At 48.4% G+C, this 23209-nt stretch overlaps 1 protein-coding gene across 1 annotated transcript; it reads left to right on the forward strand.

Moving 5' to 3' along the window:
* The first annotated feature begins 1437 nt into the window (after nt 1-1437).
* LOC103711149 (homeobox-leucine zipper protein ROC5) lies at nt 1438-8593 on the forward strand. The gene is made up of 9 exons (XM_008797180.5): nt 1438-2981; nt 3131-3390; nt 3479-3596; nt 3716-4402; nt 4709-4810; nt 4916-5131; nt 6316-6490; nt 6600-6967; nt 7726-8593. The coding sequence occupies exons 1-9, from the start codon at nt 2814-2816 to the stop codon at nt 8080-8082; spliced, it is 2451 nt and encodes an 816-aa protein (XP_008795402.3). The 5' UTR covers nt 1438-2813; the 3' UTR covers nt 8083-8593.
* The last annotated feature ends 14616 nt before the right edge of the window (nt 8594-23209 follow it).

The following is a 23209-nucleotide window of genomic DNA, read 5'->3' on the forward strand; positions in this document are numbered from 1 at the left end:
TAAATTTTGTGCCAAACATTTTTACCTGTCTTCCTATTGCTTACTTATAAACATGTAAACAATATAAACAGCACATATTAATATATTATCACTAATTAAGTGAATTGTTGAGTGTATGAAGGAGCTTTACAATTTCAAGTGAAATATAATAGGCAATTATTTTAGGAAAGGCAATTATAAAAACCAGGCAAAGCAATAAGGTAGAGTGGATTGTTTTTTTTTATAGTCAAAATCAATCTTGTGTGATCATAGTAATAAGCACAACAAATTAGACCCTTGGAAATGTGGAATCTGTACTTTCTTAAATTTTAACTCCTCGTAAACGCTTACCAAATTGATTTTAGATAATTTTTCCATTCATGCATAGTTAGGACCATATGTCAATAACTCCTTGCCTTTCAATATTTCTAAATTTGCGAAATAGATGAATATACAACAAGCCGGAGCACTGAATTTCTTCTAACTCAAGAGAGTGAATTTAAAGAGTAACATAAATGATATTGTCACCTTTTTGTATACATCTAAATCAACAAGATTACCTTAGATACCAACAAAACAATCCCAAATAAAGATGCAAATCATAGCTGGGAAAAGCGACATCACACCTTAGCAAGCTTACTTTGAGGCAAGTTGGATGCATTTCTTGGAGATTTTAGGAGGATGCCCAAATTATTTCTAATATCAACAAAGGTCCCCATATGACAGACACAAAATCATTGATGATATCATAATTTATCTTTTTCAAAAAATTTCTCTCATTTACTATATATTTTTTTGAATATTTGTTTTTTCTCACATCAATGCTTCATTGCTACAAGATACTAGTCATTTTCCCATAAAGTTGCATTTACTAATTTAGACTTCTGTCGCAATTAAAAAGAAATGAAATTAACAATATGCGTAGAAATTGAAATAGAGGAGATTATTATCCATGAACTTCTAAGGACATAAAATACTCAAAAGAGTGGCAATGGAAAGCCAAGCGTGCTGGATTCTTGACCAGTGAGCACTCGATCGAATCCTCATTAAAATTCTCACAAAGTTCTTCCAATATCAAATCCCTTTTAGAGGAGAAGAAAAATATCAGCATTTTCATGGCCATGGAGCCTGTGGGGAGAGACTAATAAATTAAGACACGCTGGTGGGTAGCACGCACACATGCACGGGAATCCACACCCACGATTCGAGCACCCAGCAATATCTCCGGGCCCCACGCCCCACGCCCGAGCCTCAGCTCCGCTCATTTATGGCGTCCTGATCCGCTCCTCCACCACGTTTTTTTACCACCCGTCCCCGATTTCTTTCCTAAATCCGGCAACGCTCTAATCCGATGCGTTAGATTTCCAGGTCATAAGGGCGATCCTTGCCGTGTTTAGATCAGACGGCCGAGGAAGCGTAGAATAATTATAAAAGAACTCCCTAGTCTTCGCACCTAACACCGTGCGGGCATTTCCGTTTTTTAAAACCTCAGCCCTTCTTCAAGAGCCAAGCCTTTTTAGACTCTATTTTTTCATCTGAGAAGCAGGGCAAAGCAGAGCATTTCTATTTGTTTGTAAAGGCAAAAGCTAGAAGAAGGCCCAGGGAGGGAGAGAAGCCATGGAAGCCGGTCCGGCTACGAGGCCGAGGGCGGGGTCAGACCTTTTAACTCAGCAACTTTTCTCTGGGGGCGGCCTTTGACTGGTGCCCTGCTTTCTCGAGCCCTTCCAACCCGCAAGTCAGCCTTCGCTCCCATCTTTTTTTCATAGATTTTTTTGTTTCTCTCTCTTAATATTTCTTTTTTTTTTTTCACTCCACTTTTATCGCTTCTTTTTCGGTTCGACGACGCCTGTTGGCTAGCTATAGCTACAGATAGAGAAAGGAAGCGGGGGGTGGTGGTGGTCTGGGGTGAGGAGGGGACAAGAGAGGGGTCTAAAAACACTATTGGCTTCCCAATTTCACCTCTGCTGCTGCCAGCTTTGGCTTTTTACTGGGAGTGGGACCTCTGAGTGGGGACTGTGGAAAGGGCGAGGGGAACTTCCGTTCCTATCTAGAGTCCAGTTTTTTATCCGGAGGCTTGACTTTTTTTTTTTTATCTCTTACGAGAAAAACGGTGGGGACGGTCAACCGACCCCCCATCCTTTCACCTCTGGTGGTCACTGCGCATTTCTCTCTCTTCTGGGATTTTCTCTCTTTGTTTTCCGAGGCCACGAGTCCACATGTGTGGGGTTTTATTTTTCTACCTTTTCCGTCTTCGCTCCAGCTCCTGCCATTTCTATGCTTCTGAAGCGTCTCTATCTTGGCAGCCTCCTCTTCTTGCTCCGAGAGTCATGCATTAGAGAAAAGGCTTGAGGGCTGAGTCGTTTGTTCTGTGGATTTTATATATATATTTTTTGTTATTCTTCTTGCGGTGGGATTGGGTTGGTTTAGGGTTTTGAGGGGGCAGGGGAGGTAGAGGGAGACGGAAAGAGAACGAGGTGCTAGCGGGTTCGCTTGGCTTCTTTCTCTTTCTTTCTGCCCTACTGTGACAGAGGGAGAGGGAGCTGGAGGCATTTGTTCATAACCCGTGTATGCTTTTGCCTCCTCTGATCTCTCCGTTCCTTTCGATCTTTTGTTATCTATTTCTTCTTTTGTTTCTATCATCTTTTATTTCTTGGTCTCCTGTCCTGTGATCGTGTCTCTGGGAAATTGAGAAAATTTGTGTTGGAAAAGAGAGACGGCTTCTGGTAGATCTAGTAGTACTACCGCCGGTATTACTAGTGCTGTAAGCGAAAAAATAAAAGCAAGCTGGGGAAGAAGAGGAGTTGAGAAGAGAGAATAATAAGAGGGGTTCATTGATGAGTTTTGGTGGCTTGTTCAACGGTGGTTCCGGTGGCGCTCGGGTCGCGGCTGACTTCCCGTACGGCAGCTCCGCCATGCCCGCGGGCGCCATCTCCCAGCCGCGTCTCGTCTCCTCCTCCCTCTCCAAGCCCTTGCTCAGCTCTCCTGGCCTCTCCCTCGCCCTGGTAACCCTATCTCAATGAACTCCTTCCCCACGCTCTCCCTCCCTCTCTCTCTCTCCCTCTCTCTCTCTCTTATTTTCTAAAAACAACAAAAAAAAAAATCTTTGATAGTCCTTTTAGTTGATTTGGCTTGGGGTCTTCTTCTCCGCCAGCAAACAAACATGGAAGGGCAAGGAGACAGGAGTCTGGCATCTATCGTCGGTGGTGCAGCCGGCGGCGGCGGCTACGGAGGAGGAGGAGAAGGAGGGCGGGATTTGGATGCGGTGGGTACTCACAAGGAGGATGAGAACGAGAGCAAATCGGGGAGCGACAACCTTGAAGGCGGTTCCGGCGACGATATAGACCAGGAGAACCCTCGGAAGAAGAAGAGATACCACCGCCACACCCCTCAGCAGATCCAGGAGCTCGAAGCGTAAGGCATCCATTTCCATAATTCTCTTCTTCCATTACGTACCATTCTCTCGCTTCTTTGGTTCCGAACGTTTATTTCCTCGTTACAGTCTCTTCAAGGAGTGCCCTCACCCGGACGAGAAACAAAGGCAGGAGCTCAGCAGAAGGCTCAACTTGGAGGGTCGCCAGGTCAAGTTCTGGTTCCAGAACCGCCGTACCCAGATGAAGGTCTTAGTACTCTACAACCCGGAAGCCTTCAAAACCTGGTTTTGATTTCTCCATCATTTTTAGGTTCTCATGTCCTTGTAGTGCATCTTCTAATTAATTCCCAAAATTATTGAAATCAGACCCAAATGGAACGTCACGAGAACGCGATCCTCAAGCAGGAGAACGACAAGCTCCGGGCCGAGAACATGTCGATCAGGGAGGCGATGAGGAACCCCATCTGCAGCAACTGCGGCGGGCCGGCGGTCCTCGGGGAGATCTCTCTAGAAGAACAGCACCTGAGGATTGAGAATGCCCGTCTCAAAGACGAGCTCGATCGAGTCTGTGCCCTCGCCGGGAAATTCTTAGGCAAGCCTATTTCAGCCTTGGCCAGTCCACTTCCTCTCCCCTTTCTGAACTCAAGCTTGGAGCTTGCGGTCGGCACGACTGCGTTTGCTGGGTTGGGCTCGGTGCCTATGAACTTGCCCGTGGTCACTGATTTCCCCACCGGGGCGTCGAGCCCGCTGGGAAGTGTTATTACTCCTGTCAGGCCTATCGGCACCATGGGTGGGGTCGAGAGGGAGAGGACCATGCTGTTGGAGCTTGCGCTGGCTGCGATGGATGAGCTGGTGAAGATGGCCCAGATGGATGAGCCCCTCTGGGTTCCAAGCTTAGAAGGGGTTCAAGAGACGCTGGACGATGAGGAGTACGAGCGGGTGTTCCCTCGGTGCATCGGGATGAAGCCTGTTGGATTCGTGTCGGAGGCCACCAGGGAGACTGGTTTGGTGATCATCAACAGCTCGGCCCTCGTCGAGACTCTCATGGATGCGGTAACCAAGACACCGCCTCTACTCTCTCTCCGAATATGAGGATATTGTTGTAGCAGTTGCTTAGTTTCATATTATCATCTTCTTCTGCATGCACTTCCTCTCGTCGATCTGAGCTATCGAAGTTCTGTCGCGCTTGGCCTATTTTAGTATGAATTATTTTATTTTTTTTTGTTTTAGGTTCGTAACTAGCTAGCATCATATCATCCATGCTTCAGCATATTTACAGTCAAGGCAGACCTGATAATTTCTTAGTTTTTCCATGATTCATATGTTGCTAATGCTTGGGAAAATTTTTCAATCCTGCAGACCCGATGGGCAGATATGTTCCCTTGTGTGATTGCGAGATCCACCACCACTGAAGTAATTTCCAGTGGCATGGGTGGTACTAGAAATGCCACCCTCCAGCTTGTGAGTTCATGGCCTTCTGATGGTGCTTCTTTTTGAAAACGTTTTGTTCAATTGCATCCATCACATATGATTCAATTCTTACAACCATTGTGTCTGTGATTCCAGATGTATGCGGAGCTCCAGGTTCTTTCCCCATTAGTTCCGGTTCGCGAGGTAAATTTCCTCAGATTCTGCAAGCAGATCGCCGAGGGTGCCTGGGCTGTGGTCGATGTCTCCATCGATGGAATTAGAGAGAACCCTTCTGTCCCTACGGCCAATATGAAGTGCCGCAGGCTGCCTTCTGGTTGCGTGGTTCAGGACATGCCTAACGGCTATTCGAAGGTGAATACTCTCACACTTCTCTTCACTGCGCTGCTCATCCCATTTAGCGAAGTCACGAGATTTTCCTAATTTTTTATGCCCCTTGCTATCTTTGCATTGATTGGAGTACCAATATATGGCTTGAGCTGTGACGCACGGTGGATTTGTTGATTTGTAAGTCAGTGTCATTTGTTTTGGATCCCCGATGCTTCCGTGTACATTAGTCAAGGCCTAATCTCGGGCTTGCATAAAATATGATCGGGTCGTGTCCTTCGATTCTTTCAATTATCTCAGTCAGCGGGGGCTGCGGATTACCATGAATTTTCTATACCTTCAAGCTTCGATTCACCGCACTCCCCAGGCGTGTATCTCCTTTTTTTTTTTTTTTTTTTGGGAAGGGTTTGGAATTTAGATGCTTCTTCTAATCCTCGGATGATGCATCACCGCTGGGTTGCTTGCTGTCCATATTCAATCCATGCGTTTTGTTATGTTTTGTTTTCGCCATCGATCACGCTTCTCCACGCTCGCCGCGCATTTTGAAATCCGCTAATCGAGACTCGGCCGTCGCCTCCGCCCCCGTCCTCGTCCTCCTTTTCGGTTTCATTTCCCTTTCCTCCAAGTTCTATTCTATAATAATCCATGGAAGCCTCTCCTTCTCTTACCCCCCTCGCTTCCCGGATCTTAAGCTGATTAAGCTGTCTGGCTCTTTGACTTTCGCGCAAAGCCCTCGTGAAACGGAGCTCCTTCTTGCATTAAGAATAAGATAATCCTAGTTTACCTAATCAATTCCATATGTATAGTTTCTATTCCCATTTCTTGTTCATATCTTCCTCCCTAGGCATCAGGATTCAGGGCCATTGCGTTGCCCGAGGAAACCTACTACTTACTACGCATCCAATGCAGAGGTAGAGGTCCTAACTCTACTTCTAGCTATCGTTTTTTCTTCCATCCGGTCCGCATCTCGATGCTAGGCCAATAGTCAAAAGCTTGGTGGGGGCTGGCGTTTTTAATCCTCAACCGTCAGCGCCATGTGTAGGCAGCTCGGAAGCGGGTATGGTGTTTTGTCTTGTTGTGCTGCCCCGCCCTGTGTGTGTGTGGTAGAGTGTCTCGCGTCAGGCGGGACGCCCTATCAAGGTCCGGCGGTGTAATTGCGGAGGTGGTGGCAGACCAGGGCATTAATGAGCTAACGACGCTATGGCGCGCAGGTCACATGGGTGGAGCACGCCGAGTACGACGAGGCCGCCGTGCACCCGCTGTACCGCCCCCTCCTCCGCTCCGGCCTCGGCCTCGGGGCACGCCGTTGGGTTGCCACTCTCCAGCGCCAGTGCGAGTGCCTCGCCATTCTGATGTCCTCCTCCCTCCCAACCCGAGACCACACCCGTAAGTCCGGCAACAACGTATATGTTCCAAATGATATTGTTCTGATGGCCGTCGTCGTCGTCGTCGATGCTAATGTGGTGTTGTATTTCGTTTTGATGGCATGGAGCAGCTATAACAGCGAGTGGGAGGAGGAGCATGCTGAAGCTGGCGCAGAGGATGACGGATAATTTCTGTGCCGGGGTGTGCGCGTCGTCGGCGCACAAGTGGAGCAAGCTCAGCCTGGGGAATATTGGAGAGGACGTGAGAGTGATGACGAGGCAGAGCGTGGATGATCCCGGGGAGCCGCCGGGGGTGGTGCTGAGCGCGGCTACGTCGGTGTGGCTGCCGGTTTCGCCGCTGCGGCTGTTTGATTTCCTCCGGGATGAGCGGCTCCGTAGCGAGTGGGACATACTGTCGAACGGGGGGCCCATGCAGGAGATGGCGCACATTGCGAAGGGCCAGGACCACGGCAACGCCGTCTCCCTCCTCCGTGCCAGCGTCAGTATCATTATTGCTTTGCTTCCCACCATCAACTTCATCTTTCCTTCTCTCTATTTCTCTGTTTACTCTTCCTGCCTTTCTTTTTACTTTTTCTTTCTTTTCCGTCTTTTCGTGAGTTCAAAAGTTTTCTAGAAAAATTTCGTGAAAAATAAAAAGTTGTATGTTTGTAGTAAAGCAGACTCTGGGCATGGGAACTCAGTACGGGGGAGAGAGAGAGAGAGAGAGAGAGAGGAGGGTTGGGTAAGGTCAGCAGAAAGGCAGAACAGGAGTTGACATGACCGGCTGGCAGCTGCTCTTTCCCACTTCTGACGTCAAGTTGATCCCCTGCAATCTCTCTCTCTCTCTCTCTCTCTCTCTCCCCTTTTCCTCTAAATATTCATAAGAGTGTCCTTTATGCAATTTTGACATGAACATGTTAATGTTTTGTGTTTTTTAACCTTTTATCTTAGTTTCAGCTCTCTTAGGGCAACATGTAACTCGGGACTGGCTTGGTGGCATTTACGTAAATTTGTTACGTAGTCCATCATTGCGCTATTTTTAAAAATTTAAGCTAATGTATCTTAATTATTTTTTTGAATGCACTCCGAATGCCATAACTGTGTAATTTAAATAAAAATTAACTTAATGCATCATATCATGTTCATTTTAGTAGATCATTGAGGTAGCAATAAAGATTAAATATTTTTTTGGTTTTCATTTGGTTATCTTTTGACGGATTTTATTGGTTGGGATGCAATTAACTCAATGTCCACCAGGCGGTGAGCGCAAACCAGAGCAGCATGCTGATACTGCAGGAGACGTGCACGGACGCGTCGGGGTCGATGGTGGTGTACGCGCCGGTGGACATACCTGCCATGCACGTGGTCATGAACGGCGGTGACTCCGCCTATGTGGCCCTCCTTCCGTCGGGCTTCGCCATCCTGCCGGACGGCGGCGGTGGCGGCGGTGGAGGAGCTCATAAGGTTGGGGGTTCGCTTCTGACGGTGGCATTCCAAATCCTGGTCAACAGCCAGCCTACAGCCAAGCTCTCAGTCGAGTCGGTGGAGACGGTCAACAATCTCATCTCCTGCACCGTCCAGAAGATTAAAGCCGCCCTCCACTGCGACCCTTAGTAATTGCACCAACTCCCTCTTTGCTTCCCTCTTTGCCTTCTTATTTTTTTGTTAATTTATGAGAGAGAGAGAGAGAGAGAGAGGTGATGGGTGATGGCTATGGATCGAGTCAAGAACGAACCGCGCAGTAAAGAACCTTTGCTAAGTGGTAAGGAGATATGGGAAGTTAGAGGAGATAGTGTGTTTAAGCGCATCCTTTGTGCTTTCTCTCTCGCTGCTGCTGATTATAGGAGGGAAAAGAAAGGAGATGGGCACGGTACTATAATCCTTAACACAGAGCAATGGTGGTGGTTCGGGTATTGACTCAGGTTCTGCCAGCGATCGCTCTCTGATCATCTCCCAAGGAATGAAATGTCTGAAACGGAAAAAAGAACGAAGAAATGCTGGTTGGTTGTTGTAATGTTGTCCTTTTTGGGTCTTATGGTTTTGGTTTCGCTGTTAAAAGTTGCAGACAATGAACTCATGTTGTTTTCGGTGCTTCAATGTTATCTTGGTTTTACCTTGTCTAAAATTGCCAGTGTCTTGTGGTTGCTTGTAGCGAGATGTTTGCCCAACATTTCGTTGATGTTAGAGTGGTTCTTAAATCTAGCATTCCTGTCTATTGGACCTGAAATAGAGGTCCCAGAGCATCTGGTGGAAAGTTCCATCTCTATGCTAGAAAAAAGTGGGTTGAAGATTTGGAGTGGAACGGTCAGTCTCGTAAGGTTGCCTCTCAGCTCCTTGGGGTGGAAGAGTCGAATGCCAAGTGGAAAGATGCAACTGCTGTTGCGATTGGCACCACCCACTCTTAGTTTTCTGGTGAGGTATTATGAAAGATATCTAGAGGCACTTATTGATGCAAATATAGAAAATTAAGAATTTTTATTTTATCTGGGAAGTGAAAAAAATATTATTTTTATATGGATTTTGGGATTAGAATTTATGGATTCTAAGATTAGATTTTTTATAAGGTTTTTAGTATTTCTTTAATATGAATTTTGATTAAAATTTTGGATTCTCTCTACAAATCTATTAGTAAGTTAGTTTAGATGATTATTATTATTAAAATTTAAGAATACATAATATTGAAAGTTTTTTTTTTATTTTTTTTGTTTTTTTTATTTTGTGTTAATTTGGTAGCAGGGCTTATTTTGTTCTGCCCGTTCGTTTTTTAGTCTACGTATAACCCTAATATCTTGGTTTTTTGTGGTCAATTATTATCATCATCTAGAACAAGTGTAGATGGCAATCGGTTGAGATCTGTGTTGCTTCATAGTAGAAGAGGGGAGCTGATTTTTTATTTTTTGATTATTTTTTATTTTATTTTGTGTTAATTTGGTATCAAAGCTTTCTGTTCTGCTGGTCTTTTAGTCTACATATAACCTTAATCTATACAGTATCTTGGTATTTTGTGGTTAATTGTTATCATCATCTAGGACAAGTGAAGATGGCAACTGATTGAGATTGCAATGTGTGCTTTATAGCGGATGAGGAAGGCCGGGTTTTTATAATTTTTTGATTATTTTTTTATTTTATTTTGTGTTAATTTGGTATCTAGAGCTTGTTCTATTATGTTGGTCTTTTAGCCTACATATAACCCTGATCTATATTGTATTTAGGTTTTTTGGTGGTTGATTATTATCATCACCTAGAATAAGTGTAGATGGCAACCGATTGAGATTGCAATGTGTTGCTTTATAATGAATGAGCCAATTTTTTATATTTGTTTGATTATTTTTTTTGATTTTATTTTGTGTTAATTTGGTACCAGAGCCGATTCTATTCTGCTGGTCTTTTAGCCTACATATAACCTTGATCTATACTTTATCTTGGTTGTTTTGTGATTGGTTATTATTATCACCTAGAACAAGCGTAGATGCGAAATGGTTGAGATCGCAATGTGTTGCTTTATGATGGAGGGGGGGCTGGTTTTTTTATTTTTTTGATCTTTTTTTATTTTATTTTATGTTAATTTAGTATCAAAGTTTTTTTGTTCTGCTTGCCTTTTTAGCCTACTTATAATCTTGATCTATACAGTATCTTGGTTTTTTGTGGTTGATTATCATCATCATTTAGAACAAGTGTAGATGGCAACTGATTGAGATCGCAATATGTGCTTTATAGTGAATGAGGAATGCCGGATTTTTATATTTTTTTGATTATTTTTTTATTTTATTTTGTGTTAATTTGGTATCAGAGCTTTTTCTATCATGTTGATCTTTTAGCCTACATATAACCTTGATCTATATCGTATTTAGGTTTTTTTGTGGTTGATTATTATCATCACCTAGAACTAGTGTAGATGGCAACGGATTGAGCTGGCAATTTGTTGCTTTATAACGAGTGAGGGGGGCCAATTTTTTATATTTGTTTGATTATTTTTTTGATTTTATTTTGTGTTTATTTAGTACCGGAGCTTATTCTATTCTGCTGATCTTTTAGCCTACATATAACCTTGACCTATACCTTATCTTGGTTGTTTTGTGGTTGATTATTATTATCACCTAGAACAAGCGTGGATGGGAAGTAATTGAGATCGCAATGTGTTGCTTTATAATGGAGGGGGGCTGGTTTTTTTTATTTTTTTGATCTTTTTTTATTTTATTTTATGTTACTTTGGTATAAAAGCTTGTTCTGTTCTGCTGGCCTTCTGGCCTACATATAATCTTGAGCTATACAGTATCTTGGGTTTTTTGTGGTTGATTATTATCATCACAAGTGTAGATGGCAACTGTAAGGACCCATGCGGGCGTATGTTTAGTTCCATATCGGTTATTTGCTAGGTAGATCTTGGGTACTTATACAGGATCAAGGAACCCAAATAATAACTTCCGGCTAGTCATTTTGGATGAGGTCCTGAGTTGTTACAAATGGTATCAGAGCCGACCCATCTTATAATCTATGTGGACTAGGTGACACTGCAGCACGGATCCATTGAGGCTGACCACCGGCTGATCATGGTGTTTGTGATTAGATTTGAATGAATTTGAACCTTTAGCCTGACGAGGACGTCAGAGCTTAAACGGAGGGAGTATGTAAGGATCCATGCGGGCGTATGTTTAGTTCCACATCGGTTATTTGTTAGGTAGATCTTGGGTACTTATACAGGATCAAAGAACCTAAATAATAACTTCCGGTTAGTCATTTTGGGTGAGGTCCTGGGTTATTACAGCAATCGGTTTGAGTTCGCAATACGTTGCTTTATAGTGGATGAGGGGGGTCGGTTTCGGATGGATGCCCGCAATTTCTTGCGCCAATCCCTGGAATTACTTTCGTACATTGATGCACTCTTGGGGTTGCTGAATTCAGACAGCCCCCTCATCCATCATTTTCCCAAGATATTACGATTGCAATAAACTGTATCTTAAAACTTTTTCTCGTGTTCATCATTATGGGCATTGGTTGAGATCCAAAAGAGAAATGGGAATTGGTTGGATGCTGATTGACAAGATTGATGAAGTATGAAGGAGCTGATGCAATCTTGTTAAGGAGTTCAGAAGAAATTGAATATCAAAATGATTTGCGAAAAAGTGAAGAGGGCTAATAATGGCACTTCAGCGGTTCCAGGGGCTTTAAACTCTGACATTGAAGATTGTTCGATGGCCGGTTGAAAGATGAACAGGAAAGATAAAACTTAACGATTGGTTCACGAACAAGTTTAATTTAACAATTGTTTTTCACCTTCATTTTTTTACGAGCTAGGACGAAACATGAAATCTTAATGCTTCAACAGTGAAAAATATTTTTACAATATTGATGCCATACCTATGTTTCTGTTTGCATTTGATGAATTATATTATGATATAATCAAGTGAAATTATTATATTCTCCATGTGCTTTTGCATAGCAAAAGAAATAAGAATCTTTACCTTTTTTTTTCTCCATGATAACCCCCTCTCTCAGTTGTTGGGGTTATCGTATAGGAGTGACAAGTATTAAAATATATATAAAAAAGAAAAAATAATAATTTTATTTTTCTATTTTATTACATTTGGTACATTTCAGTGTTATATGTACTCATGTATAGACTTTATATAAAAAAATAATATAGTCTGATATAGTATCATGCTAATAAAGACCAAAATTATTTGCTGATACAAGTTATATGATTCCTAAAATCACTCTAAAAAGATCGTACTAATAAAAAAAAAATCAATCGATGTATGGTTACACTAATAAAGAAAAATATTATTGGCTTATACAGATTGTTATGTATTTTCTAAAATTATGCTAATATCTTTCTCAAACTCAAGATGGTATTATAGGTGTTAAATTGAGTTTGTAAACTAAATCATAAATGTACCAAAAAACTGGCGTACTAGATCAAGAGCTGAAGTAGCAGCTCAGAAGCTGTCTTGATAGACTAGGAGCTGATATAGTAATTGGAAGGCTGCCGTGATGGTAGATTAAGACCTAATGCAATATAGAGCCTGATGTAGTAGAATATTTGCAGTTATAGCACCTAAGAAGCTGATGTAGCAGATTAAAAGTTGATATAATAACTCCGAAGCCAATATGACAAACTGATATGTCAAGCTGATATTACAAAATAGAAGCTAACATAGTAACTTAAAAATTGATGCTCAAGATCAGGAACCTAATGTAGCAAATTGATTTGTTTTGTAATGCAGATGTAGCTAACTGATGCGGTAGACTAATGCATCCACCGATATGACTGATTAATATAGCAAAGTGGTTTGTGTCCACCAATTTGGTTGATTGACTTGTGCGATGATGTGGTAGCGAGAAGATACATAGAAGATAACAGTTGCAGCGAGAATAAAGCTCAGAGGAAAAATAACCGAAAGTCGACGATTCTCATAGATGGAGGCACCATACAAGAGGAGCAATTGGTAGATTGACTTGTTTAATGAGGTGACAGCGAAAAGATATATAGAAGATAATAGTTGCAGCAAGGATAGAGCTTAGAGAGAAGGCAACCGAAGGGCAACGATCCTTGTCGATGGAGGCACAATGAAAGAGCAAGAGACATTGAATTGGATGGTGAAGGATCTGAGGCAGCAAATAACCGGAAGATGGAAAGAAAGGGGCTAAGTGATGGTGAGGAGAGGCGACTGAAGATCTGAAGATGAGGAGAAAAGCAGTAGAGAGAAGCTTGGGATTTATTAGAAAATAAAAGATCTTCAAGTATTAATTCACCGACAATAGAGAATATGTAAATCTATTAAGAAATATTAAATCTTTAAATGATGATCCACTAAAAAATAGATAATTTACTAAGAAACAGAGGTCTGCGGATCTACTAAAAAAAAGAGGATCTTCGGATGTTGATACACCTGAGAACAGAGATCGATAGATCGGGATGGGGGTTTTCAAAACTTCTAGACATGGCAACAATGGCCACAACAAAGGCAGAAGAGATGGTAACAGCAATTAGGTGATCGGTGGTGGCTCCGATACAATGTTAAACTATTTGCAAAAGAAGAAGAAAATATGAGAAAAAGAAAAAGAATTGATTTTATTTTTTTATTCTATTATATTCAGTACATCTCAGGGGTTATATATACTTATATACGGAGTTTATGCAAGAAAAATAATATGAGCTAATATAGGATCATGCTAACCAAAAAAATATATTTTTCACTGATAAAAGTTATTATATGATTCCTAAAATCGCTCTAATAAAATCGTGCAAACGAAGAAAAATAATACTAGCTGATACAGGAGTTAATAAAGAAAAATATTATGGGTTGATACAAATTGTTACGTGATATCTAAAATTATACTAAGAACCAAATGTCTAAATCCAATCTGCTCAGTTTTAATACAATTCAGATAAAATTTAAAAAAAGTATCATCCACGTCAGATTTCAACATGATTCTCGCCGTAACCCCCGACCCCAGAAACAAACATCGCAATGCGGACGAGACGAGCAGTTGGGTTGGAAAGTGCTTAACCAGGATCCGGTCTTTCGGCTAGCTAGTTTCAGCCAAACCGGAGAAGATTTCAAAATGAGTTCTGAAATGGTACCCACTCATATCATTGCTCGGTTCCTTGAATTGATGTGGCGCAAGTAGTTGCTACCATTCACAAGTATTTGGTTATCTCACGATGTTTTGCATGGCCCCATGTTGGTGCGGGAAAGTATGAATGTGGTTTTTTTTAAGAAAAAGAAAAAAAAAAAAGTAGGAACACAGCTATCAAGTTTGAGGAGAATGTTGGGATTAAATATGTTTTTATTAAACGGGTATGATCAGGGATACCAGGGACATGATCAGAGATACATATGCACATATCCTCTTCCTAACATTATACCCTGATCCTGGTATTAATCCTAAGATTATATGAAGTGGCTATATTTCCGACCTTTTCAATTTCCATGATAACTCTAGATTGCTTTCTAAAGGTTTAAACCATGCTAGACTCCTAAGGACAATTCATACTAGGTGTTGCTGGAAATTGGACCCGGGGGCAATCTTCGGTCGAGGGAGAGGGAGAGGGAGCGGCGAGTCACCACGGCGGGGTGGCGACCGGTCGGCGGGCGGCGTCCTCCGTCTGGTGTGGTCGGAGAGAAGGAGCAGCTGGTCCTCGTGGTGAGGCGGCGATCCGTCAGCTGGTGGCGTCCTCCGTCTGGGTGCCTGCACACGAACCGGTGGCCGGATTTTCCGGCGCCGGCCCTCCGACGCTCAAGTCAGGGAGGGGGCAAATAGTGTGAAAAGAGAGATAAACAGTGTCTGTAGAGTGTATCAATCTTTCAACCCCCTCCTGAGAGGCCAAGGCTCCCTTTTATAGGCGGGGGTCGGTTTACCAGCGATGTAACAGGGCGAAGCCGCAGTACGGCTGGGCATGTCGTTCAGGTCGGCGCACGGTCAGGCGAATCATTGCACTGATGTCGGCGGTGAGGGCGTCGTACAACCCGAACTAGCACGCTACCAGGCGAATCATTGCATTGGTGTCGGAGGTATGGCCGAGATCAGAGACTTATCATAGTCGACTAGACTCTGCTGGGCTAATTTGCCGTGGAGAGCTGAGAGTCCGTAGATGACAGGAGCCATGCGCATTAATTGTGGAGTAAGCCGGAGATCCGCATTTATTGTGGAGTAAGCCGGAGATCCGCATTAATTGTGGAGTAAGCCGGAGATCCGCATTAATTGTTGAGTGAGCCGGAGGGTTACAGCGGCCATGCGCAATAAATGCCAGAGGGGCGTCAGGATATGGTCCTCGGCCGGACCTCAGAGGTGCACGGCCGTAGCAGGTGGTTGACAAGAGTAGACCTCGAACATCGGGGTTTTTCTCAGATCGGAGGTCTCGAGGTCGGTCGTCTTGAGGTCGGGCGTTCTGAGGTCGAACGCCGACTTCGGCCGTCCAGGGTCGGAGGTTGTGCGGCTTCTTAGGGGCATTTGCGTCATTTGGGGGGAAAAAATCTTATTCCCCCCAACACTACCCCCCGACTTCCGAGTTCGAGCGGCTTGTGGGCTCGGACGTAGGAAGTAAAGTCCATTATTAAAGTTAGGGGGGCGAATCTCGTCCGCGCCCTTGCGCTTCTCGGAGTTTTTATGGCGAAACCTGCGCCCTTTGGCGCCCTGAGGTTGTTTTATTCAGCGAGCTTATGATGAAGCTCGTATCGTTACGCTTCTTGAAGCGGGGGTGGCGTCTCTTGAATCGCCAAGATTGCTTTGCGGCGGATTAATGATGGGGGTCCTCGAGCTCGTCGAGGCAGTGTCTCGATCCCGTAATCGAGACCCCTTGCTCATCAATGAGTGTGCCGTTACAGGGTCTAAATCGGACACGCGGCACGACCTAAGGTCAGACGCTTCCGATTTCGTGTTACTGGATCATAATTCCGGGAAGGTGGAGGCCACATCGGAGCTCCACGTGTCCCAAACCTTATTAAATGAGGGGAGCGGGGGCAGCGCCCGCTCGTTCCTCAAGACGATTTGATTCTGCGGACCCATGATGAGGCCCCGAGATCCGATGGGACAACACTTCGATTTCGTACCCGATTTATTAATTCGGAGTGAATACGGTGCCTCGGCTTCCGAGGTCGACACGTGGCGCAACCCGGTCGGGGGATGGGAACCGACCCTGTTGATCTGGGCCGTCAGGAGGGTCTATATAAACCCCATGCATCTGCCCTAAAGGTCTTATTTGGCTGCCTCTCATTTTCGTTGTCTTCCTCCCTTGCTTTCTTCCTCAACCGAACTTCGTCGTTGGTGCCCGGAGCGATTTCCGGCGATGTCCAGTAGGTCCCTACTCTGTGATTGCTAGGGTTCCTCTTTCCTTCTTCTCCCCAGTTTTCATCCTCTGCTTTTAATTTTTATTTCGCTCTTCTGTGGGAATGGGTTTGGGTCCCGAGGAAGTAGGGTCGAGCCTGTCGGGGGAGGAGTTGGAGTTGATCCGCTCCCGGTTCTTCTTCCAGCCCGGGTTTCGCCTTGAAACTGCGGGGCCGGGGGACAGGGTGACGCAGCCGCCCCCAGGTCGGATCGTGGTCTACCGCGAGACGCTCTGGGCTGGCCTGCGTTTTCCTGTTCACGAGTTTGTGAGCAACCTGCTGGCCGAGTACCAGCTCGTCCCGGCGCAGTTGGCTCCGAACTCGTGGAGGACCATAATCGGGTTCTTGTCCCTGTGCCTCGGGCATGGGATCCCGATCTCGGTAGGCCTTTTCCGCCGGTGTTTTCTGTTAAAGAAGAACCCGGCGGACGCAGGGTGGCTGTACTTCGCCTTTCGAGGCGGTATGTCACTCTTCCAGGGCGCCCCTTCCTCGATTCATGAGTGGAAGGGGAAATTTTTCTTCCTGGCGTCCGAGGCGCCTTGGGGGTTCGACCCGAGGTGAGGGGACCCTCGGTTGAAGGCCCTCAACAAGCTCTCCGAGCCCTCGAGGAGGGAGCTGAGGACCCTGGACTCTTTGCGAGCCCTCGGGAGGGGCAACGACCTGACCGAGCTCCTGCGGGAGGACGCCCTGGCAAGCGTGGGTCTGAGCTCGGCGCGTCCCGAGGGTAAGGGTGGTTACGTTACTTTCTTTCCTCGTTCTTTGCCTTTACTGCCACTGGCCTAACACTTAACGAAATTTTTGATTTCAGATATTCCCCATATGCCGACCAGCAACACATCACTTTTTTCTCGCCTGAGAAGGCGAGAGGCCGAGGCCGGGGGAGCCGTGCCCCAGCCTCGGAAGAGGGCGAGGACGGACGGCGCTTCTTCGTCGGCCGGGACGAGTGGCCCCGAGGCGGGGGCCTCCACAGCTGACCCGAGGCGGGCACGGGTCGCCATTGTGGCGGGTCCATCGGCCCCTCCTTGTCCCGCCCCTATTGCCCAGCAGGAGGGGCCGTCTACGATTCGGTTGCAGCGCCCAGGGCCCGAGCCGACTCGGGGCCCCGAAGCGAGCGGCTCCGGGACCTCGGGCTCGGGCATGCCGGGCCCTTCTCGGGTCTTCCGGGAGGAGTCAGCCGAGCTGGGCTCCCCTATTCCCGAGGGGAGCTCGGCCATCTATGATGCCGAGGTCGCACGCTCCGTGTTGCGGCGCGCGATGCTTCCAGCGGACCGGGCCGAGTTCCGGAACATTTCGCTGGAGGAGGTCGTTGACAGTGCTTACTGCAACACCGCCCGGGTAAGCTTCCTTCTTAATTTCCTTGAGTTACTAGCGAACTTATGTGCTTTTCAACTCACGATACCTTCGTTTCTTTCTTTTCAGCATATTCACGAGCTCGACACCTTGGCGTTCATCGCCCATGGGTGTCGGGAAGAAGTCCGACAGCTCGGCCAGCAGCTGGAGCCGGCCAAGAAAAGAGTCGCCGAGCTGGAGGCGGCGTTGGCCGGGGTCGAGGCTCAAAGGGCGGCCACCGAGGCCGAGCGTCTTGCTATGGCGGGGGCGCTTGAAGAGGAAAGGGCTGCTCACGCCCTGACCAGGTCGGCCATGCGCGGTACAGAGGCGCGCTTGGGGGAGGTCCAGGCCGAGGTCGCGGCCCTCAAATATGAGGTCGGGGTTTTCCGCCTCCGAATCGAGCAGCTTGAGGCCCGAGAGAGGAGGGCACTCGAGCGAGCTGAACATGCCGTGGAACTCTTCAAGGAGTCGCAAGAGTTCCGCGACATGTTGGAGGAGGAGACGGTGGACGGGTTCCTCCGGGGCTTCGAGAACTTCCGGCTGCAGATGCGCCGGTACTGCCCTCAGTACGACCTTTCGACGGTCCGTCCGAGGGAGGACCTGGGCTGGGGGTCCGACACGGAAGGCCTTCCTGCCATTTTGACATCCGAGGCGGGAATATACGAACAAGACCCCGCCGAGCCTTCGACGGGGGTGGCCGAGGCGGACGGCGTCATGGAGGCGGCTCCGGCGGCCGGGACGAACGCCGTCCCGGAGGCGGTACCTGAGGCCCCTGCCCCCGACCCCGAGCTTGTGCCGGCTGAAGATCCCGAGATCATCAACGTGCCAGACGACCCCCCGGACGTTGCTCCCGCTGCTTAGGACTTAGCGTATTTTTTCCTTTTTTCATTGTATCCGGGGTCGGCTCTTAAATGGTCGACCTCCAATTTTGTAATCGGCCTTCCGGCCTTTTGTCAATGAAAAAATACTTTTGTCATTCTGTGCTCGTTCCACCCTTTCTTGTCGTGAATGTGGCTAGAGCCTTAGCTAATCGCCTCGACGACCTCTGACTCCGTATTTTGATTTTCGGGCTGTTTAACGAAGGTGCCCCTTTTTTCTGAGTTGTGCCTTGGCCTTCTCGGATTTCAGTCATTCCGACCAGAGGGGGCCCCGAGCTTGGGTTTCTAGCAAATTTCTCTAAGTCTCATAACTCGGATCTTTGAATCGCGAAAGTCGTCGCGTTCGGCCTTCGGAGAAATACCAAGGCATTGAGGTCGGGCCTTAGCCCTTCAAGTAAGACCGGACTAGGTCTATGCATGCTGCTATTCGGGAAGTTTGGTCGGGTTTCCGAACTCAACTCCGAACCCCTCGTAGGGAGCGCGGGCTAATAAACAAGTTATTGCCGAATGTTTTCATAGTTATCGTTCTCGGACTCTGCCGAGATTTCGGTAAGCAAGGCTGGGATTTCCAAAGGTTGCCTTGGTATTTGTGTTTGGCTGGTATACTCGCAGCCGGGACCACTTTCTCAGCTAAACATCGGAGTTTACGTAGGGGAACCGAGTTGGACCCTAATCTGTGGAGACTTTGTACAAATTGTGGAGACTTGGCGGACGGAGCACGCATAATGTAGTTAGGAGGTCGGCCTTAAGCCGACCTATCGGAGAAGCCCGGCTTTGGGGCGAGATAAGACTCCAACATTGGATGAGATTCCGATCAGCAGTACGTAGATAAAATTTGACAAGGAGGGCGTCTAGTTAGATGTACCTCTTGCATTCTCGGAGTTATGCTTCGCATGGTGGAGTAGGTTGCGTCCCTTCCTCGTCGACCTCCGGAGTCATTTTTGACTTTAGGGGGGGCTCGGGCTTCTCACGGACCCAACGGCGCCCGCCGAGGCTGAGAGGATTTGGGGAGGCTTTATTGGTTTGCAGCTCTTTGCGAGGTCAAGGGAGCTTGAGACCCTATGATCGGACCTCGGGGCGTCCCAACCTTGGTCGAGAGATCTTGCGTCAGGTCAGCGGGTCTGTGGACACTTTGCTGACCCGTCGTGCCTCCCGAGGTCGAGGGAGTTTGGGACTCTACGGTCGACCCTCGGGGCATCCCGACCTTAGTCGAGGGATCTTTCGTCAGGTCGGCGGGTCTGGGCACGCTCTACCGACCTGCGACGCTTCCCGAGGTCGAGGGAGTCTGGTTCTCTACGGTCGACCCTCGGGGCCTCCCGACTTTAGTTGAGGGATCGCTCGCTTCGGGGATCGGGGATCGTCGACCGCTCCCGGGGGTCCACTTTGTGGCGCCCCGGGTGGAGCCACCCTTTCCACCCCTCACGGCTTCTTCCCGAGGTCGAGGGAGTCTGGTTCTCTACGGTCGACCCTCAGGGCATCCCGACCTTAGTCGAGGGAACGCTCGCTTCGGGGATCGTCGACCGCTCCCGGGGGTCCACTTTGTGGCGCCCCGGGTGGAGCCACCCTTTCCACCCCTTACGGCTTCTTTCCGAGGTCGAGGGAGTCTGGTTCTCTACGGTCGACCCTCGGGGCATCCCGACCTTAGTCGGGGGATCGCTCGCTTCGGGGATCGGGGATCGTCGACCGCTCCCGGGGGTCCACTTCGTGGCGCCCCGGGTGGAGCCACCCTTTCCACCCCTCGCGGCTTCTTTCCGAGGTCGAGGGAGTCTAGTTCTCTACGGTCGACCCTCGGGGCATCCCGACCTTAGTCGAGGGAACGCTCGCTTCGGGGATCGGGGATCGTCGACCGCTCCCGGGGGTCCACTTTGTGGCGCCCCGGGTGGAGCCACCCTTTCCACCCCTCGCGGCTTCTTTCCGAGGTCGAGGGAGTCTGGTTCTCTACGGTCGACCCTCGGGGCATCCCGACCTTAGTCGAGGGAACGCTCGCTTCGGGGATTGGGGATCGTCGACCGCTCCCGGGGGTCCACTTTGTGGCGCCCCGGGTGGAGCCACCCTTTCCACCCCTCACGGCTTCTTCCCGAGGTCGAGGGAGTCTGGTTCTCTACGGTCGACCCTCGGGGCATCCCGACCTTAGTCGGGGGATCGCTCGCTTCGGGGATCGGGGATCGTCGACCGCTCCCGGGGGTCCACTTCGTGGCGCCCCGGGTGGAGCCACCCTTTCCACCCCTCGCGGCTTCTTCCCGAGGTCGAGGGAGTCTGGTTCTCTACGGTCGACCCTCGAGGCATCCCGATTTTGGCCGGGGAATCTGAGGATCACAGACGACCCAACGTTAGAAGAGAGTTACAGCCATCAAGATGAGAGAATTATTTGCAAAAAAGGAACTGAGTCCATTGTCCTGATTGTTTTGAACCCCTAGGGGTTTCACTGGTAGTACATTCGTAGATTCTCGGAGTTCCAGCTTCGCGGGATCAGGGTCCCCTCTAGGGACTTCAATTTGTACGCCCCTGGTCGTTGCACCCGGGCGATCTGATACGGCCCTTCCCAATTTGGGGCGAGCTTTCTTTGCTCGGTCGGTCGAGAAGCCTCGGCTCTCCTGAGGACGAGGTCCCCCACTTTGAAGAGCTTGGGCTTGACTCTGGAGTTGTAGTATTGGGCTGTTCGCTGTTGGTACCTCGCCATGCGGACCCGGGCGACCTCTCTTGTCTCTTCGACGAGGTCCAAGTTACTCCTGAGCTGGGAAAAATTGGTGTCGGGGTCGTAATGCTCCACCCTTGGAGAAGGCAGGCCGATCTCCAACGGGATGACGGCCTCAGTGCCGTATGCTAGGTTGAAGGGGGTCTCTCCCGTGGGCAGTCGGAACGTGGTCCGATATGCCCAAAAGACATTGTACAAGTCCTCGACCCACTGTCCTTTGGACCGATCCAGCCTAGCCTTGAGTCCCTGCAAAATAGTGCGGTTAGTCACCTCAGTTTCTCCGTTTGTCTGGGGGTGAGCGACCGAGGTGAAGCGGTGATCAATGCCGAGCTCAGAGCAAAATTTCCTAAAATGAACATTGTCAAATTGTCGACCATTGTCAGATATAAGGATACGGGGTAGTCCGAATCTGCAGATTATGGACTTCCACACGAAGTCCCGCATCTTTTGCTCGGTGATCCGCGCGACGGATTCGGCCTCGACCCATTTGGTGAAGTAGTCGATGGAGACGATCAGGAACTTTCCCTGTCCGGTGGCCAGGGGAAAGGGCCCCAGGATGTCGATCTCCCATTGGGCAAACGGCCAGGGGGCGATGATGGAGGTCAGCAAAGCTGAAGGACGGCGCTGGATATTGGCGTTTCGTTGGCACCGATCGCACTTCCGGACGAAATCCGTTGTATCCTTCTGGAGTGTGGGCCAATAATATCCTTGTCGCAGGACCTTATGGGCTAATGCCCGACCCCCCAGGTGATTTCCGCAGATCCCTTCATGGACCTCTCGGAGGGCATAGTCCGCCTCGGAGGGGCGGAGGCATCTGAGAAGGGGAGAAGTAAATGATCGCCGATAGAGTCTATTCTCGTATAAGACATACCGGGGGGCCTGGCGCTTGATTCGGCGAGCCTCCGTCTCGTCGTGAGGTAGGGTTCCGTCCTGAAGGTAGCAGACGAGCCCATCGATCCAGCTTGGCTCGGAGTCGATGCACATGGTGGGCTCGGGTTTCTCCGTGCTGGGGATCCGAAGATACTCGAGCGCTGTTCCCTTGGAAAGCTCGCTCATGCGGGAGGTTGCCAATTTGGATAGCTGGTCTGCCCTGAGGTTCTCCGCTCTGGGAGTGTACTGAATATTGAAAGAATTCAGGGCAGATATGAGTTCCCGCACCTTTTGGAGATACTTTTGCATGGATGGCTCTTTAGCTTCGAAATCTCCTTGGATCTGGTTTACTACCAGCTGGGAGTCGCTGAAGGCCGTCAGGTCTTCCACTTTTAGTTCTTTTGCCAGCTTGAGCCCGGCGATGAGAGCCTCATACTCGGCCTCATTGTTCGAGGCCGGAAATTCGAGGCGCAAAGCTTGCTCGGCCACCACTCCGTCTGGACTGGTGAGGATAAGTCCGGCCCCGCTGCCCCCCGAGGTCGAAGACCCGTCCGAGTGCAGGACCCATGGCTGCCTCGGGGCCTCCTCCACGGATTCGGGTGGCCGCTCGGGGTCGTCCGGAAGGGTGCACTCCACGATGAAGTCGGCGAGTATCTGAGCTTTGATAGCCGGCCTGGGCCGATATTCGAGGTCGAATTCCCCGAGCTCGACCGTCCATTTGGCGATCCTCCCCGCACGATCCGACCTCTGCAATATTTGCTTCATAGGCTGGTCGGTCAATATAGCTATCGTGTGGGCTTGGAAGTAAGGCCTGAGTCTCCGAGCCGAGATGATGAGAGCGAAGATGGTCTTCTCAAGTTTAGAATATCGGGTCTCAGCATCCCTGAGAACCCGGCTGGTGTAATAGACCGGCTTTTGGAGCTTGTCCTCTTCCCGGACGAGGACTGAGCTCACTGCAGCTGGGGAGACGGCCAAATATAAGTAAAGGATCTCGCTTTTCTGGGGCTTGGTGAGCAGTGGGGGAGAGGCCAGAAGGCTCCGAAGCTCTTCAAAGGCCTGCAGGCATTCTTCTGTCCACCGGAAGTCTTTCGGCCGTTTGAGGCTCTTGAAGAAGGGGAGGCAGCGCTCGGCTGACCGAGAGA

This window comes from Phoenix dactylifera, chromosome 6, assembly GCF_051530095.1.
Source record: "Phoenix dactylifera cultivar Ajwa chromosome 6, Ajwa_hap1_PhDact_Kaust_v1.1, whole genome shotgun sequence".
NCBI classification, from domain to species: domain Eukaryota; kingdom Viridiplantae; phylum Streptophyta; class Magnoliopsida; order Arecales; family Arecaceae; genus Phoenix; species Phoenix dactylifera.